This window comes from Perca fluviatilis, chromosome 12 (assembly GCF_010015445.1).
Source record: "Perca fluviatilis chromosome 12, GENO_Pfluv_1.0, whole genome shotgun sequence".
In the NCBI taxonomy this organism is placed as follows: Eukaryota; Metazoa; Chordata; class Actinopteri; order Perciformes; family Percidae; genus Perca; species Perca fluviatilis.
This window is the reverse complement of record NC_053123.1, coordinates 32,455,044-32,474,361: the sequence shown is the minus strand read 5'-3', so window position 1 is coordinate 32,474,361 and position 19,318 is coordinate 32,455,044. Positions and strand designations below refer to the sequence as shown.

Genomic DNA, 19,318 nt, shown 5'->3' with positions numbered 1-19,318 from the left:
GAGTTGTAAGGACCTCAGGAAGAATAGTACCTGCAATGCAGGAGCTAATGAGGATCCTAAATAAACAAACAAACAAAAGCATCTGTGGTGTAGCCAGACCTTACTCCACAGGGCTGTGGAGATAGAGCTGGCAATGCAAGACTAATATTTTAGTAACTTTACACAGAATTTGTAGGACATTAATAGGACAAGGAAAGGAAACAAGGGTAGAGAGTTAAAAGGAGAGATTGGATAGAGAGACAGTGTGAGAAGCAGGGTTACAGAGAATGATGAAGATGAGGGTGGGATGTGCAGAGCGAGGGAGGAGGGGCATCAGAGTCCAACAGGGACTGAGAGAGAGGAGGGGATGAAGAGAATGTGAGAGAGATAATTCAGTTACATGACTCAGGTTTGTTCAGAAAGCTGCCAGAGCTGCAGCTATCTGCAGATCTCTGCAGATGGAGGTTGAGGACAGAGCCGAGCTCTGCTTTCCTCAGTTCCCAAACACCTCCTGCTGGAAGCCCTCGCCTCCTTGGCCCCAAACAGTTACCATTGTGTTCTACTCCATCTCTCCGATCACTGTGACTCTCAACCTGCTCATCATCATCTCAATCTCCCACTTCAGGCAGATATTAACTTCTCAGCTTCTCTCTACAGGAATTGTAACTTAAAAATGTGAACAGCTGCAGAAGAATTATCTTTGAGCTAGTACTGAATAATGTTGCACCAAATGTCTGATTTTGATGTTTTTCGTGTCTACTCTGTTACCAATACTAAACATTTCTCTTGTCCACTGTGACCTCAACCAAGTCATTTTACCCGTCAGTTGTGGTGGATCGGAAAATTTTCAAACTCTTATGCATTTTAATTTATTATTCTGAATACTGGTTTGGGTTTAATGGTGCTTTTCTCTTTCCCTCCAGGCAGCTCCACACACCCACCAACATCCTCCTCCTCTCTCTGGCTGTCTCAGACCTTCTAGTGGGCCTCCTGCTGATGCCTGTAGAAGTTCTCCGAAAAACATCCTGCTGGTTTCTTGGTGACCTTGTGTGTTCTATGTATAGTTATTTTTCAGTCATCATTACGGCAGCCTCAGTAGTAGACATAGTTCTCATATCAGTTGACCGTTATGTGGCTATTTGTGACCCTCTGCACTACACCACTAAAGTCACCGGGAGAAGAGTTAAAATCGTTGTATGTCTGTGTTGGCTATGTTCTGTTTTCTACTGCTTTATTTTTGTAAAGGATGACCCGACTGATATAGGAAGGACTAATTCCTGCTACGGAGAGTGTGTGATGTACACAAACTATATTCCAGAAGTTGTTGATCTGGTTTTGATCTTTATTGTTCCAGTTACTGTCATCATAGCTCTGTATCTGAGAATATTTGCCGTGGCTGTGTCTCAGGCTCGTGCCATGCGCTTTCACATTACAGCTGTCACACTCCAGCTTTCAGTGACTCCAAAGGCAAAGAAATCAGAGCTGAAAGCAGCCAGGACTCTTGGTGTTCTTGTACTTGTTTTTCTTATATGTTTCTGCCCATATTACTGTTTCTTTTTTGCAGGAGACAACGTGCCCAGTGCCTTATCTGCATCCTTTGTAATCTATCTGTATTATTTAAACTCTTGTCTAAACCCTGTGATCTATGCCTTGTTTTACCCCTGGTTTAGAAAAGCAGTTAAACTCATTGTAACTCTTCAGATACTGCAGCCTGGCTCCTCTGAGACCAACATGCTGTAGAGAGGCGGTGGAGGGAATGAGATCAGACTCAGTCTAAGGATTAAATTAATGTGCCTGTTGTTCAGTGAGTGAAACATCAAATACAGAAAGTGAAGACATGATTACCCATCTTTAAGTCTAAATTGTGTATGATCAACAATTGAAAGACCTGTGCTTCAGCTTTATCTTGTTGTGTATTTTGTCTCTCTGATGCTGCTGCATTTAAAGAACGAGTCATAAGCACCATATACTGTTTCTAGGTAATCACCCAGTTTAATGCAAGCTTTAAATTCACACATGTATTGATCAGTGTCCGAGACAGAACCAGATACTCTTAATGGCCACTGGGGGTGTTAAAGGCTATTTACCATTTGTCCCAAAATCTCACCATTTGTCCCAAAATCTCACTAAGTGATAATCATTTCTGAGGTGTGAAGCAGCATTTAGTCTGTGAAAAAACAGAAACCCTCTCATTCATTTAAATGGGCCACTCTGTTAAAGCAGCAGGAGTTGAAAACGCAATGTTAAAACGCAATGCCCGGGATGGGCGCTGCAAGGGGCACAAGGGGACCACTGGTGTGAATAAAACACTTAAAAACCTCCTTAAAGTGATGGTTCGGAGTAATTTCACCCTAGGGTCCTTTGCACCATGACCTCGAGCCAAACACCCCCCCAGAAGCTTTTTTCACCTGGGTCTAACATTGGGAGAGTTAGCGTAGAGTAGCGTTAGCTGCTGAATAGCTTAGCGCAGAGGCTAATGGATCCGAAGTTTAACATTACCCCACTAATAATGCCCGAAATGATACCAAAGGTCTACACTAGTATATATAGGTTATGCACTCATAAAACGATGGATTGTAAAGTTTGTAAGTACACCAGAAGTTTATGTAAATAACACTTGCCTGCTGGCTTCTGCTCTCTGCTGTTGTTGTTGCTGCTGTAAGACGAGTGCTTAGGGACATCTACAAATTACAACACCGAAAAGAGATGCAACAAAAATATTTATTAATTTAACTTATTTTTTAAAGTAAGTGCTGTAGTTTAACAAGCAGGAGACAAGTCATAATTGAGATAAGTTTGGAGACATTACCTTATTTAATCATTAAATTAATAAATATTTTTGTTGCATCTCTTTTAGGTGTTGTAATTTGTAGATGTCCCTAAGCACTCTTACTGCCCGGTAGTAACAGCAGCAGCAGCAGCAGCAGAGAGCAGAAGCCAGCAGGCAAGTGTTATTTACATAAACTTCTGGTGTATTACAAACCATCGTTTATTGTGTAATGAGTAACGTTTGGTATCATTTCGGGCGTTATTAGTGGGGTCATGTTAAGAACACTCGGATCCATTAGCCCTCGCGCTTAAAGCTATTCAGCTGATACGCTACCCGCTACACACGCTCCCAATGTTCGACCCAGGTGAAAAAGCTTCTGGGGTTTCGATCATGGTGCAAAGGACCCTAGGGTGAAATTACTCCAAACCATCACTTTAAAAAACCAAGTTTGGTTATATAAAAGCTGTTTAAAAGAAAGCCAGATATTAAAAGCAGGTTAAAAGAACCACCGGACAGGACGGACAGCGGGAGAATACAACTTTAAACACCTACACACCTGCCCTGGCCTCTCTCTGGGAGACATTACAAAATAAATAATTAAAATCAATTTATAAAAAAAAAAGAGACAGAATAAATTCCCCGGAGTTGCAATATAAAAAAAATCTATCCCAATATGAAGGAATATTATTTAACAAATTAAAAAGGACCAAAAACATTTAAATAGTCTAAAATACTATCTGAATTTCTTGCCCTTGAGGTTAAAAAGTGCACATACCATTCAAAATTAGTAATAAGTGCTGAGGTTTAAAAGTGCTTAAAAAGTAAAAGTGCCACACAATAAATAACCATAAATAATTTAAAATACATCATAGAATAAAACCACACTGTTAGTCATACATAAAACCAATGGCATGTGTATTATCATGTTCATATCTTGAGTTAAGTCATTCAATTTGTAATAATAAATGATGATTATAATAATATGAATAGAGAAAGAAACAATAAAATTAATATTAAAATATAGATAAAGCAAAAATTATAGAGGACAACCAAGGCATTTTTAAAAATATTTATTAAAAAATCCGTAAAAACATATTAGGTGGGACCCCCTCTGCAAGTGGAAATTAACCCCCGAAGAGGTTTGGGTGTAGGGATGAAAGTGAGGCCTTTTTCCAGGATCTCCAGCTGTGTGGGTGTGGGGAGAGAACAGTAGAGAGATTGGTTCTATTTGAATGAATGGGGGTTGTATTCTGACAGTTGGTCCCTGTTATTAGTTTAATTGCTGTTTCCAGTACTTGAACAACATCTTAGCCGTGTCCGCTGTCCAGTGAATGTTGTCTTTGGCTGTTTGGAAAAAGAAATGGGTTGATTTCTGCAAGAAAAGTATATTTGGAGGTTATTGTGTTATTGAGGGTTGTTAGTAGGGCCTGTTGCTGTCTGTTCAACCTGTTGGAGAAGTTTATTACAGGGATGTAAATGGTGGCGTTAGGAAATGTAGTGTAACCAGTTTTTACCATCTGCTGTAGCAGACCTGTATGTGTGGGTCTGTGAAAGATGGAATGTGTGAGAGGTTGGAGTCCCCAAGAAAAAGGGTCCGCTTTCCCACCTCCAACGACCAGTCTTGTATTTTTTGAATGTGCGTGGGTGCGTGGTGTCGGGTGCCCTGGGGAGCCAGGCGCTGCCACAGATACCCTCTTTGGGATAGAGGAGGATAACTCAGATGTTTGGGGTGGAATCAGCTTTTCACTTTTCATTTGTCCCTCTATCATCATCGTTTTGATATCCACCTCACTGATTGGGTTTCTCCCACAGGGCCCCGCAGCTAACAGCTCTGGCTCCCTCTGCTGTTGGTGGGATGTAATGGACTCTGTAGGTGAAAGAGATGGAATGGTGTTACTGCAGGCAGAGCAACATTGGTTATTCCATTGTTGTGTGCAATGTGGGTTGTGATAGGCAGTGAAGGGGGGGGGTGGAGGAGGCAGAGGGGTAGGCAAGGGACTCAGCCTGAACCAATCCAAGCCGCCGGAGTTCTTTGGCCGACAGTGGGTTAATTTCCACTCCCACCTCTCGTCTTGGGTTACGCTTAGGGAGTTGGATTGGGAGGTGAGTCACCTCGCCGGTGGAGGGGGGGAGGAGGAAGGAGGGGGAGAAGGGGGGGAGGTAAATAGGGTGGGAAAGAGGGGGGAGGTAGGTGGGGAGGAAAGAGGGGTGAGGCTAGGGTGAGAGGAGTGGAGAGGGGGGGAGGATTTTGGGAGAGATAGAAGATGACGTAACTATGTAGCTTCACTTTTCAACAGAAGTAAACAAGGAACTAGAATTGGTGATATTCCTGCTGATGATGTTTGGGTTAAAGGTTTGCAGTGGCCTCAATGCAGATGCATCATTTTGCATTATTATTTTCAATAAGCACTGTAGGATCAAATTAGGCCATATTATTAACTTTATTAACAAGCAACACAGGTATCACTGAAGGAATTGATATGTTCCCATTCTTGAACTAATTACTTGTCCTGATGCTCGTCTAAACGCGGAATAAAAAGTGATAACACAACGCCACTTTTGCGTTTTCTCTTCAGATTGTTTCCGTCTAAACATAGCCCTAGATGGGTTTTGAATTAATGTAGTTGACGTTGGACGGTGATGGCATGTGGCTACGAGTCGTTTATCAATATCTGGAAATCAACGTACCATTCTCCCGCTGATCTGGCCGGTCACATTTTCAAATGTAGACATCAGAGCAAACAGAGGAAATATGACCCACAGGAGCATTTTCTGCCTTCATATCTAACCCTAACTGACGCGGTTTTAAACAGTCACAGTTTGGTTAGGTAAATGCACCAAAACTACTTAGATATGTTTAGAAAAAGATCTTGGTTTGTGTTAGATCAGTACATTTATACATTCTGTTCACACGTGATGCAGAAGGGAACATAGCTCCGTAAAGTAAAAAAAAAAAATCACTGTTTATTTTCAAATGGGACACAAAAGTTAACTTTAGGCGCTCTTTACAGTCATATGGTATTCAAAATAAAAACTGTATTAAAACAAAGTCTTCAGCAAGTTAAATGAAGCAACGTTTGTGTGTATGCTTTGGTGTCTTAATTAGCAGAGCTAAAACTGAAGTGCCAAAACTCATCTCCCAATAGATCAGTGTTTGATGGGCTAAATGACCATTTACTTTGTTGTGTATAGTGGGCATCGTCAGACACACAAACAGTTCCCAACAGGTCCCGTGAGATTTGATTTGCCTCTTTATGAACAATGTTTGCAGCCCATTAGTGGCTCCTAAAGGCGGTGTGCTGAAACCCTCTGGACAGGAAGTTTGTTCACACCTGCATGGGTTAGTCAGGTGATGACATCTCGACCAATGAGGTGTTACTGCCAGCAGAGGTGTGAAGACAAACAAGCATCAGCATGAACCCATCAACATATGATGTAATCATTACTGAACAGGACTGTTTTGTCAGTTGATATTGTGTCTGAGAATGCAATAATTTAATCAAGTGGAATTTTTTAGATTTAAAAAAAGGGATTCAATTAGCATGTGTAATGTGAGAGGGGTTGCTGTCAGTCACAAATCCACAGAGAATTATCTCCAGACTGTGCAGCTCCTCTCAGCTCTACAGAGTTTTTAACTCACTGGTATTTGGTTTTAAGGCCCAAACCTTTACTGTTTTTGTTCACTCTCACAGTTCTTACAATAATAATGATAGTAGTAGTAGTAGTAATAATAATAATAATAATAATAATAATAATAATAATAATTCCATACATTTATATAGCGCTTTATGATAGACACTTAAAGCTCTTCTCTTTTACTTTAGCAAAAGTAGAAGTACAACGATGACAACCCTACATAAATAAAAGTAAAAAGTACCTGATTCTAAATGTTCTTTTAAGTATTAAAAAAGTACTTGCATAACAATTTATTCTCTTAATGTCTATATTCTAATAATAATAAAAATAAAAAACAGTATGGGCCATGGCATTTTAATTAAGTTAGTTTTAGTTTAATGTAATTGTGCTTACCATCTGTGGCCCAGTTTACATTCTGACTCACAATTCTGGTTATCTATCAGGGTGATCTGCAGGAAGCTCAACTTTGCACGGTTCTTTTCCCACGGGACAGTGAATGCTGCACACGTTTATTTAGCGAGAACACACGAGCTTGGACAACAAGTATGTGGCTTCACAGCTGAGGAGGACCAGGAGTATTTTTAAAATAAATATACGGGTTGTATATTAACCCTATGTGAACAGATGCTTCACATATGACGAAGCAGAGTATCGGGATCAGCGGCAGTAATGGTAAGCGGTATGCGCCTGGCCAATAAATGTTATTGAAGGGCGTGTCTTGGCGTGGCCATAGTGGGATTGGTAATATCTCGAGCAGCACCGGGAGCTGGACTGCGGCTGCTGAAGGCTTTCCTGCGGACTGCAAACGTGATAGTCACGTGAACAAGTTTTGGCAGGGGGAAAAACTGATCAGAAAATGTAACGGAACATTGTAGCAATGTTGTGGAGTAGAAAGTATAGATATTTGCTGCAAAAAGTAAAAGTCAAAAGTATGCACTATTGATTGTACTTAAGTAAAGTACAGATACGTGAAAAGTTTACTGAAGTACAGTAACGATAGTTACATTCCACCACTGCTCCCTGAGGTCCAAAAAGTGCATTGGAACACACCGAAATGACACCGACTTGAGCGTACGTTCTGCGCGTGCGCAAGACGTAATACAAAAAAATTAAAACCGGAAATGACGAACGCATCACATAGGCTGTGCAGTTGCTGAATCTGTCTTCATTTCAGATCGACAAAGGTCAGTTTAAAAGATTTTTGTCAGATTTAGATAGGCGTTCGTCACTCATCGCGCTCGCCATTTCCGGGTTAGCACTCCACCAATCAGATTGGTCATTGAGTCTAACTGCCCGCCCTCCGACCCAGCCAGTCAGGTCGGCCACACACCAAACAGACTTGAGTCACAGACCTCGCCAGACTGTCCGATGGCCGATTATCGGGTTGGTGTGTCAGGGCCTTAAAACCCTACTGAACCAAAGACTTTAGTGCAGCTCAGAAGCAAATAGAGACTGGTGAATAAAGTGAATGATTTAGCAGGTTAAGAGGGTTAGGGTTAGGGGTGATGTGCTGCCGGAGTGCACCAAAATGTACTGACGTTGCCATAGCAACTGAGCAAAACATTACATAGGACACAAAGTATAAGAGTGCCAATTTCTGTGTAAGGAGCCAGGGATTGTGTCCTCTTTGAAAACAAAAGTAGTGGGTGGTATTTTCTTGCCAACGATAGGGCGTCAATTAATGAAATGCTCCTCTGGATCATATAAGAGGGTAGGGATAAACAACCTATATTGTCACTGGTTTGGAAGACTTGTTGGACCTTTTACAATCCTGACTTTTCAGATTCTGCATCTTTTGTCCGAGAGTACAGTTGTAGTGTTATTTTTTAGCGCTAAACAACTAGACTACGCCAGCCAAATTCATTCAGACTGCAAAGGAGAGGACAGATGGGAGGTGGGAAGGCCCAAGTCTTGCTGACGGTTAGGCTATGCTAGCAGGCCGAGAATCAGAATAGTTAGAAGTCAGCAGGGAATCAAGCAGAAGGCTGAGAATACAGCTATTAGAAGGTAATATATGAAGTCGAAGCTAACTCTGACAGCTTTAGGGCAGTTAACATAAACTTTAGCTGTCTCCATGAAGCTCCCAGCTAAAGTTAAGCTCTTATAACTTGCGACGCAGTTAGGAAACAAGAACAAGCTAACTAATGGTAACATCAACACCTTACACGTGCTGAGCGTATTGTGTCACTTCCGGTGTTCCCGTGTTACAAACGCTAGTTTGCTGCTCCAGCAAAAACTTACTCAACTCTGCTTTATTGTTTAAATTAGTGGCTATTTGCCTGGATTGCATTTGAATTACAATTGTTCTACTGAAGCACTTATACTTAGCTTCACTTACAGCGACTGACTCGCTGAATTTACAATTGTTAAAACGCTGTTAGCTACTTTAGCTTAACCATTAGCAATGGCTAATTCCTCTCCCTCTCCTGCTCTTTCTTGCTCTGTGTGTCAAATGTTTAGCTATTCCTCTGCCTCCTTTAGTGATAACGAAACATGTAATGAATGTAGTATATTCGCTGCTCTGGAGGCAAGGCTTAGTGAGTTTGAGGCTCGGCTTCGCACCATGGAATCAGAATCATATGCTTCCGTAGCTAGCCAGCGCCTTGTAGTTAATACGGGCCACCATACTGTAGCTTCTGTAGCTTCTGCTAGCTGTCCCCCGACAGACCCCGAGTGGGTGACTGTCCGAGGGAAGCGTAGCGTTAGATCTAGATCTAAACCAGGGAGTGCACATGATGACGGTTGCTCTAAACCGGAGCGTCTTCGCCTCTCTAACAGTTTCTCCCTACTCAGTGATACACCTGCTGAAAAGCCAATTTTTGTTATTGGGAGCTCTATACTGCGATATGTGAACTACAGCACCTACGGTCATATGTGTCCCCGGGGCTAGAGCGGGCGATATAGAATCCCATCTAAAGCTGTTGGCTAAAAAGAACCGTAAATACAGTAAGATCATACTTCACGTAGGGGGTAATGGTCGTAAATCGGAGATCACTAAAATTAATGTTGAGTCACTTTGTGCATACGCAAAGACAATGTCGTACTCAGTAGTTTTCTCTGGACCCCTGCCGAACCTGACCAATGATGAAATGTACAGCCGTACGTCATCCTTCCACCGCTGGTTGTCGGGGTGGTGCCCAGCTAACGATGTGGGCTATGTGAATAACTGGGGGGCGTTCTGGGGAAAGCCTGGTCTGATGGAGAGAGACGGCATTCATCTCACCTGGGACGGTGCCGCTCTCATATCAAAAAATCTGACCGAGTTTATCGGACATAAACCATGACAACCCAAGTTTGATATTAGTAATCAGAGGTGCAGTACTACGCGCCCTTCTGTGCTTCTGTTGGAGCAGTCGCCCACTCAGTCTAATAAGCACGGTGTCTGTCCCCCGACTCAGATCGGTTAAATCAAAGGTAAACAAAAGATGCGCTATACTTAACAACCTAATTGGAATTAAAATGACTGCAACGATAGAACAAAATAGGAAAATTAGATGTGGACTATTAAATATTAGATCTCTGTCTTCTAAAGCAGTATTGGTAAATGAGTTGATATCAGATAATAACATTGATTTATTTTGTCTTACTGAAACCTGGCTGGGCCATGAAGACTATGTTAGTCTAAATGAAGCCACTCCTCCCAGTCATATTAATACTCAAATTCCTAGAGGCTCAGGCCGAGGAGGGGGAGTTGCAGCCTTGCAGCCATCTTTGATTCAAGCTTGTTAATTACTCCTAAACCTAAATTAAATTATAACTCGTTTGAAAGTGTTGTTCTTATTCTTCAACATCCAAAATGGAAAACATTACAGCCAATTATATTCGTTGTTATTTACAGGGCTCCAGGTCCGTATTCTGAATGTTTATCTGAATTCTCACCTTTAGTTTTTGTTTTTATCATGTTTAGTCCTTAAATCAGACAAAGTACTTATTGTAGGTGATTTTCATATCCATGTGGATGTTGACAATGATAGCCTTAGTACTGCTTTCAACTCATTATTGGATTTAATCGGTTTCAGTCAGAGTAAGCACAAGGCGACGCACTGTTTTAACCACACCCTCGACCTCATGCTGGTATATGGTATTGAAATTGAGGATTTAATAATATTTCCGCAGAATTCGGTATTATCAGATCATTCTTTAATTACTTTCGAATTCTTACTACCTGACTATACTAAATTAGATAAAAGCTTCTACACTAGATGCCTATCTGACACTGCTATAGCTAAATTTAAGGAAGATATTCCAACAGCATTTAACTCAATGTTATGCTTTAATATAACAGAGGACCTTTATGTTAACTTTAGTCCCTCCCAAATTGATACATTTGTAGACGGTGCTACGACCTGCCTACGGACGACTTTAGACTCTGTTGCTCCCCTCAAAAAGAAGATGATGAAGAAAAGGAAAATAGCACCTTGGTATAACTCCCAAACTCGCAAATTAAATCAAATCTCGCGAAACCTTGAAAGTAAATGGCATTCCACCAAACTGGAAGAATCTCGTTTGGATTGGCAAGACCTTTAGGAAGGCCCTCAGAAATGCCAGATCAGACTGTTACTCATCATTAATAGAAGAAAATAAGAACAACCCAAGGATTCTTTTCAGCACTGTAGCCAGGCTGACAGAGAGTCACAGCTCTATTGAGCCATCTATTCCTAAAGCTCTGAGTAGTGATGACTTCATGAGCTTCTTTAATGATAAAATTATAATAATTAGAGATAAAATCCATCACCTTTTGCCCTCAACTTCTAACGGTTCACCTTTAAATGCAGGACTGCTAGAAAGAATGACTAGACCTGACATATACTTAGACTGCTTTTATCCTATAGACTTTCAACAATTAATGTTAAAGGTATCTTCAGCTAAGCCATCTACCTGTCTCTTAGATCCCATCCCAACGAGGCTACTCAAAGAAGCATTACCCGTGGTTAACACTTCATTACTAGATATGATCAATATGTCTTTATTAACAGGTTATGTACCGAAGTCATTTAAAGTAGGTGTGATAAAACCTCTTCTGAAAGAACCCACCCTCGATCCTGAGGTCTTAGCAAATTATAAACCTATATTTAACCTTCCCTTTCTCTCCAAGATCCTTGAGAAGGTAGTTGCTAATCAGTTATGTGATTTTTTACGTAGCAATAGTTTATTTGAGGACTTTCAATCAGGATTTAGAAATGGTGAAAATTACTAACGACTTTCTAACTGCTGCAGACACAGGACTTGTCTCCAAACTTGTTTTACTTGATCTTAGTGCTGCATTTGACACTATTGACCATACAATCCTGTTACAGAGATTGGAATACTTAGTTGGCATTAAAGGAATCGCACTGGTTGTGCAGCTGGTTTAAGTCCTATTTCTCTGATCAATCTCAATTTGTTAATGTTAGTGATAAATCCTCCAAGTACGCTAAAGTTAGCCATGGCGTTCCACAAGGCTCAGTGCTTGGACCAATTCTATTCTCCTTATATATGCTTCCTCTTGGTAATATTATTAGGAAACACTCAATTAACTTTCACTGTTATGCGGATGACACCCAATTATACTTGTCAATCAAACAAGACGAAACCAGTCAGTTAGCTAAACTTCAAGCATGCATTAAAGATATAAAAACCTGGATGACCTACAATTTTCTGATGGTAAACTCAAACAAAACTGAAGTTATTGTGCTGGGCCCTAAACACCTCCAAACCTCATTATCTAAAGATATAGCTACTCTGGATGGCATTGCCCTGGCCTCCAGCACTACTGTCAGAAATCTAGGAGTTATTTTTTATCAGGATATATCCTTTAACGCCCATCTAAAACAAACCTCAAGAACAGCCTTTTTTTCATCTTTGTAATATTGCCAAAATTAGGAATATCCTGTCTCAAAACTGCTGAAAAACTAGTCCATGCATTCGTTACTTCCAGGCTGGACTATTGTAATTCCCTACTGTCAGGTTGCTCAAATAAGTCCCTTAAGACTCTCCAGCTAATCCAGAATGCCGCAGCACGTGTTCTGACAAGAACTAACAAAAGAGATCATATTTCACCTGTATTAGCTTCTCTGCATTGGCTTCCTGTAAAATTCAGGATTGAATTTAAAATCAATCTCCTGACCTACAAAGCTCTAAAATCTTCAAGCACCATCATATCTTGAAGAGCTCCTAGTACCTTATTGTCCCACTAGAGCACAGCGCTCCAAGAATGCAGAGTTACTTGTGGTTCCTAGAGTCTCTAAAAGTAGAATGGGAGCCAGAGCCTTCAGCTACCAGGCTCCTCTCCTGTGGAACCAGCTCCCAGTCTGGGTTCAGGGGGCAGAAAGCATCACCGCATTTAAGAATGAACTTAAATCTCTCCTCTTTGATAAAGCTTATAGTTAGGGAGTGAGGAGTTGCAGCATCCGCCTAGCCTGGCCACCTTCTTCTCTTCATATTCTTCAGATTAATAATATAAAAAAGTAGAGGGAGGCAGGCCAGTACAGCCCGATCCGGCAGGGGAGAGTTCTAAGCCCAACCAGGCTCATCACCTTAAACTGTTAACCTGTCTCTCTTAGTTACGCTGTTATAGTTCTAAACTGCCGGGGGATGTCCTTCCTTCCTTTGACACTGAGCTGCTCTCTCCTCTCCCTTTCCATTTGTGTGCATCCCATCCCACAAATGCTTGTTATTACCCTAGCTCTGAGGAGTTTCCTCCCCGGAGTCCTTATGCTTTTTTTCACCCAGCATCTTTCCTTGGAGTTTGTTGGCACCAAGATCCTGGTTGCAGCTGTCGCCGTGGTCCTGCTGCACCCCCTGCTAAACTCTGCGGTGCCCTGCAGTGTCATGCTGCGTCCTGCTGAACCCTGCAGCTTCCTGTTACGTCCATCCATGCTCTGCTGTACCACGCTACATCCTGTAACGCCCTGCAGCACTCTGATATGACTTGAACTACTACAAAATACCATTTGAAGTCACTGTTCCATTATCTTTAATGTGACTATTATTGTAACTGTTATTATATTACTGTTCTTCACATTCCCAACTGGCACCGTCAGACACCAAGAGTCTGGGTCTGTCCGAGGTTTCTTCCAAATAGGGAGTTTTTCCTCACCACTGTCGCACTGCTTGCTCTTGGGGGAATTATTAGAATTGTTGGGGCCTTGTAAATTATAGTGTGGTCTAGATCTGTAAAGTGTCTCGAGATAACTCTTGTTATGATTTGATACTATAAATAAAATTGAATTGAATTGAAGTTATCAAATGCAGAAAGTGAAGACATGCTCTCCCATCTTTAAGTCTAAATTGTGTATTCTCAACAATTGAAAGGCCTGTGCTTCCGCTTTATCTTGTTGTGTATTGTGTCTCTCTGATGCTGCTGCATTTAAAGAAAGAGTCATATGCACCATATACTGTTTCTAGGTAATCACCCAGTTTAATGCAAGCTTTAAATTCACACATGTATTGATCAGTGTCAGAGACACAACCAAATACTCTTAATGGCCACTGGGGGTGTTAAAGGCTATTTTCCATTTGTCCCAAAATCTCACTAAGTGATAATCGTTTTTGAGGTGTGAAGCTGCATTTAGTCTGTGAAAAAACACAGCCCTCTCATTAATTTAAATGGGCCGCTCTGTTAAAGCAGCAGGGCTTCATTTAAAAAATCAACAACATGAAAACAACAGTGGTACAAGCTTTGCTGGCACATAATGTGACATCATCTGGAAAGGTCATGTCTGGGGTTAAGGTCAGGAATGGAGGGATTGACTAGGGTCAGAGGGAGAAACTAGGGTTTCATATATATATATATATATATATATATATATATATATATATATATACACCTCCAACGTACAGAGGCCTGAAAGACCAGGTTGTGCATCAGAAAGAACTAGTGGAAGAGCAGAGGAGGAAGGAGGGGGAGAAGGGGGGGTAGGTGGAGAGAAAAGAGGGGTGAGGTTAGCGTGAGAGGAGTGGAGAAGGGGGGAGGACTTTGGGAGATATACAAGATGTAACTATGTAGGTTCACTTTTCAACAGAAGTAAACAAGGCACTAGAATTGTTAATATTCCTGCTGATGATGTTTGGGTTAACGGTTTGCAGATGGATCATTTAGCATTATTATTTTCAATAAGCACTGTAGGATCACATTAGGCCATATTATTAACTTTATTAACAAGCAACACAGCTGCCACTGACAGAATTGATATGTTCCCATTCTTGAACTTATTACTTGTCCTGAAGAATCCATACTACAAAGTGATCAGCAACATGTGTGTCTGTGGCTTAAATGAAAATGAAAGCTGCCTCCTCATATGATGCAGCCAGGTGTATACCAGGCGACCAATGTCACTGCCTGTTCTAGGCCGTGTTTACGCTCGCAGGTGAAAATGTAAAAATGTTTTATCAGATGCGCCTTTCGTTTAGATGGCGACAGAGTTTTTCGGGCTTAAAAACACAAACATTTGAAACCCACCTCCAGAGTGGAAATCTTAAAAACTCCATCTAAAGGGTAAAAACGCAAAAGTCTGCAGCTTCTACTGTTGTGGTGGCTAGCGACCCACCCCATAGCCCAACCCATAATATGTTACATAAATCAAAATATAGAGTGATTACTCCCCCATGGCCACTCTGCCGTTAGGTATCCACAGCCTTGTCGTGGAAGTTTTCCTTGAAGCAGCACCTACGCAGTTCTCACTGTCGTAAACAGTCATCGGCCTTCTCCACGTTTTACTAGCCTGAATCTCCTCACATTGTTGTCTTTTGCTTAGATAGAAGTGGAGAAGGCCGATGACTGTTTACGACAGTGAGAACTACGTAGGTTTCTGTCTCCTGAGATAAACTGTTGTTTAGGCTAATGAAAAGAACAGGATCAGAGGGGAAGGCGATCAACTTTGGCCATGCTAGAAGATACATTTAGAGGGGTGGCTTAACAGAGGTTTTCACTATATGATGTTTGGATGTTTAGACTTTAGGTTAGAAGACGTTTTCAGACGTGCTGCGGTACTTGTGAAACTGTATTTTCTCCATTTGCAAATGTAAATAAATACTCAAAGACCAAACTTTGGTTTAATTCTCAAACAGTCGTTATTCGTTTTGATTTTATCATGAATATCACTAACTCTGCTGCTTCAAGGAAAACTTCCATGACATTTTGGCGTTGTCGGCAGGATTTTGTGGAGGTTTAAAACAATCTTTAAACGAATGGTTAATATCATTAAACAAATGGTTAAAATAAAATTTGCCACCACAGCCTGCCTATACTTGGTCCGGATGGCTTTTAGCTTTGATGATATCTGACTTTTACAGATAGCGTCTTTCTCGTGTGGATATGCCGTCCCTCCAGGTACAGGATACTGCTGAAGACATTCGGTCCATATGTCTATATATTTTGACTGGCAGGACTCCCAGTCCACACCCTGTTGTGCCACCTCCACGTCTGTCCAAACAAAATTGTCAACTTTCATGTTTTGGTTTCGCGCTACTAGGGAGAGGAGAGGGAGAGAGGAGGAGGAGAGGGAGAGAGGAGGAGGAGAGGGAGAGAAGTAGAAGGAAGGTTCTACGTAGGCGTGAGGACTTGGTGGTGTTGTGTGGCAGTGCTTCATACTACCACCTGGTCGCCTGGTGTGCATACTACATCAAATTTCACACACTTTTGCGTCACCATATGCATGCAGATTCCACCCCCAAAATGCTTGTCTAAACGCGGAATAAAAAGCTAAAATAAAATAATAAAACGAAGACATAGAATAACACGCAACGCCACTTTTGTGTTTTCTCTTCACATCGTTTCCGTCTAAACATAGCCCTAGATGGGTTTTGAATTAATGTAGTTGACGTTGGACGGTGATGGCATGTGGCTACGAGTCGTTTATCGAGATCAGGAAATAAACGTACCATTCTCCCGCTAATCTGGTTGGTTACAAACAGAGGATCAGTGATCAGAATCAGTGTTAACCAGACCTTTTAACCTCTCCTACTACCACTGATGAGGGAGAGACGGGATGAAGCAGAGGTCTGCCCAAGGACTGATGTTAGCTAATATTAGCCTCACAGTCTTTTCACTCACAATTAACATAAGCTAATAAATGTTAGCCCGATATGCAAATATCAGAACAGAATTGTCTAGTTCACATATTAGCTTTAAAAGTAATTTGATTTAGGACTTGACTTGCCTTAACTAAGGACTGGACTTGACTTGACCACGCTTAAATAACTTGAGACTTGGGCAAACATGATTTGGTCACAACACTGACTGATGCTATAGTAGTATCTAAGCTGCCTTCTTTAGAAGGCTCCATTGTTGTTTAATATGAACAGTCATCAAGCACACACCTAAACCATGCCTTTAGCTGCCAGTAGCTCTGCACCCGACGCTGATTGGCTGGGCCTCGGACAGCAAACCATAGATTGTAAATATAATGGAAGTAGCATCAGTGAAGTCACCCATTGGTGTGTGGACTGCTGTTTTGAAGCTAGGAGTTTGCATTTTGGCCAACACTATCTTGCTGTTATGAAGACAGAAGTGACCATATTTGATCAGCTGGGGAGAACGACACAGCTTAGCCACCGTCATGTATGGTTTCACTGGCCCTGCACTAAGCTAAACACTAGAGAGGAAACATTGCTGATCTCCAACTGGTTGATTCGAGATATCCAGCACAGTCGGTGGGATTGCTATGGAAAAAAATACACAGGGCGATACAGCACATGATGTTTAACCATAAATCAATCTAATTTAAATAGGCCACATTACTGTATTGTGTGAGTTAACTTAATTTATTATTGTATGTGGCGTTTTCATTTGCCAGGTGCAAATGTGTCAACAAAACAGACTATTTTGCAGAGCCACTGTCTCTGCATACAGACTTTCGCGCCTCCCGAGTCAATTGTGATTGGGTAAAGAAATGCAAATGACTAGTTTTTTTTCCCATCCCAGAATGCATCTGTGGGGTAGCCAGACTATTCTCCAAAGGGCTGCGTAGACAGAGCTGGAAATGCAAGACTACTGTTTTAGTAACTTGAAAAGTTATCTGTAAAAAAAAAAAATAGGACAAAAGAAAGGAAACAAGTGTAGAAAATGAATAAAGCGAGATTTCATAGAGAGACAGTGAGAAAGGCATGGTTACAGAGAGAGCGATGATGATGGTGGGATGTGAAGAGCGAGGGAGGAGGGGTATCAGAGTCCAACAGGGACTGAGAGAGAGGAGGGGATGAAGAGAATGTGAGAGAGATAATTCAGTTACATGACTCAGGTTTGTTCAGAAAGCTGCCAGAGCTGCAGCTATCTGCAGATCTCTGCAGATGGAGGTTGAGGACAGAGCCGAGCTCTGCTTTCCACAGTTCCCAAACACCTCCTGCTGGAAGCCCTCGCCTCCTTGGCCCCCAACAGTTACCATTATGTTCTACTCCATCTCTCCGATCACTGTGACTCTCAACCTGCTCATCATCATCTCTATCTCCCACTTCAGGCAGATATTAACTTCTCAGCTTCTCTCCACAGGAATTGTAACTTAAAAATGTGAACAGTTGCTGTAGATTTAGAATTGTCTTTGAGTTAGTACTGAATAATGTTGCTCCAAATGTCTGACTTTGATGCCACAGACTGTTGTTCATGTCCACTCTCTTACCAATATTAAGCATTGTTTCTGTCCACTGTGACCTCAACCAAGTCATTTTAACTGTCTACACTTAAACATATGGTAACTACTGATGTGGTGGAACGGAATATATACAAACTCATATGGATTTGTATTTTCATTTTGAATACTTGTTTTGTCACTCTTGTTGTTTTTTGTGCTTTTCCCTTTCCCTCCAGGCAGCTCCACACACCCACCAACATCCTCCTCCTCTCTCTGGCTGTCTCTGACCTTCTAGTGGGCCTCGTGCTGATGCCTCTAGAAGTTCTCCGAAAAACATCCTGCTGGTTTCTTGGTGAATTTGTGTGTTCTACGTTTATGATTCTTTCATTCAACATTCCCTCAGCCTCAATAGGTGACATAGTGCTCATATCAGTTGACCGTTATGTGGCTATTTGTGACCCTCTGCACTACACCACTAAAGTCACTGCAAGAAGAGTTAAATTCTGTGTTTGTCTGTGTTGGCTCTGTGCTGTTTCCTACAGCCTTCACTTTGTAAAGGATCTTCCGAGTCAAACAGATAGGCATAAATACTGCTACGGAGAATGTCGCTTGAACACTGATATTGCCTCACTGTTTTTTGATCTTTTAGTTACCTTTATTGTTCCAGTTACTGCCATCGTAGCTCTGTATCTGAGAATATTTGCCGCCGCTGTGTCTCAGGCTCGTGCCATGCGCTCTCACATTACAGCTGTCACACTCCAGCATTCAGTGACTCCAAAGGCAAAGAAATCAGAGCTGAAAGCAGCCAGGAATCTGGGTGTTCTTGTACTTGTGTTTCTAATGTGTTTCTGCCCCTTTTTCGTCATAGGATGGGTAGATTTCAACTGGGTTAGAACTGTAATTGGACAGTTTATACTCTTTCTGTATTTTTTTAACTCTTGTCTAAACCCTGTGATCTATGCCTTCTTATACCCCTGGTTTAGAAAAGCAGTTAAACTCATTGTAACTCTTCAGATACTGCAGCCTGGCTCCTCTGAGACCAACATGCTGTAGAGAGGCGTTGGAGGGACTGAGATCAGACTCGGTCTAAGGATAAATGAATGAATATGTTCCTGCTGTTCAGTGAGTGAATTATCAAATACAGAAAGTGAAGATATGATTACCCATCAATTAAAAGACCTGTGCTTCAGATATTGCTTGTTGTTCACCATATACTGTCTCTAGGTAATCACCGGTTTAATGCAAGTTTTAAATTCACTGACACTTATGAAGGGTGTTTTCTTCCCAGGGAACCGTTTCTCCTTTTAATGGAAACATTTCACAACTACAGCTTTGAACTTATGTCTCTATGGTTGGTCAAAGCATCATCTCTGTGATTTGTGTCCAT

The 19,318-nt window shown here is 41.5% G+C and overlaps 1 protein-coding gene across 1 annotated transcript; it reads left to right on the top strand.

The window, feature by feature from the left end:
- Window positions 1-17,614: 17,614 nt before the first annotated feature.
- Window positions 17,615-18,984, top strand: LOC120570000 (trace amine-associated receptor 13c-like). The gene is made up of 2 exons (XM_039818224.1): window positions 17,615-17,820; window positions 18,168-18,984. The coding sequence occupies exons 1-2, from the start codon at window positions 17,654-17,656 to the stop codon at window positions 18,982-18,984; spliced, it is 984 nt and encodes a 327-aa protein (XP_039674158.1). The 5' UTR covers window positions 17,615-17,653.
- The last annotated feature ends 334 nt before the right edge of the window (window positions 18,985-19,318 follow it).

What these genes read in the sequence shown, in the direction of transcription:
- LOC120570000 (XM_039818224.1), top strand. Translation starts at nt 17,654, where the DNA reads ATGGAGGTTGAGGACAGAGCCGAGCTCTGCTTTCCACAGTTCCCAAAC. An exon ending in ATCTCTATCTCCCACTTCAG is followed by an intron (nt 17,821 to 18,167) that starts GCAGATATTAAC and finishes CTTTCCCTCCAG; the next exon opens with GCAGCTCCACACACCCACCA.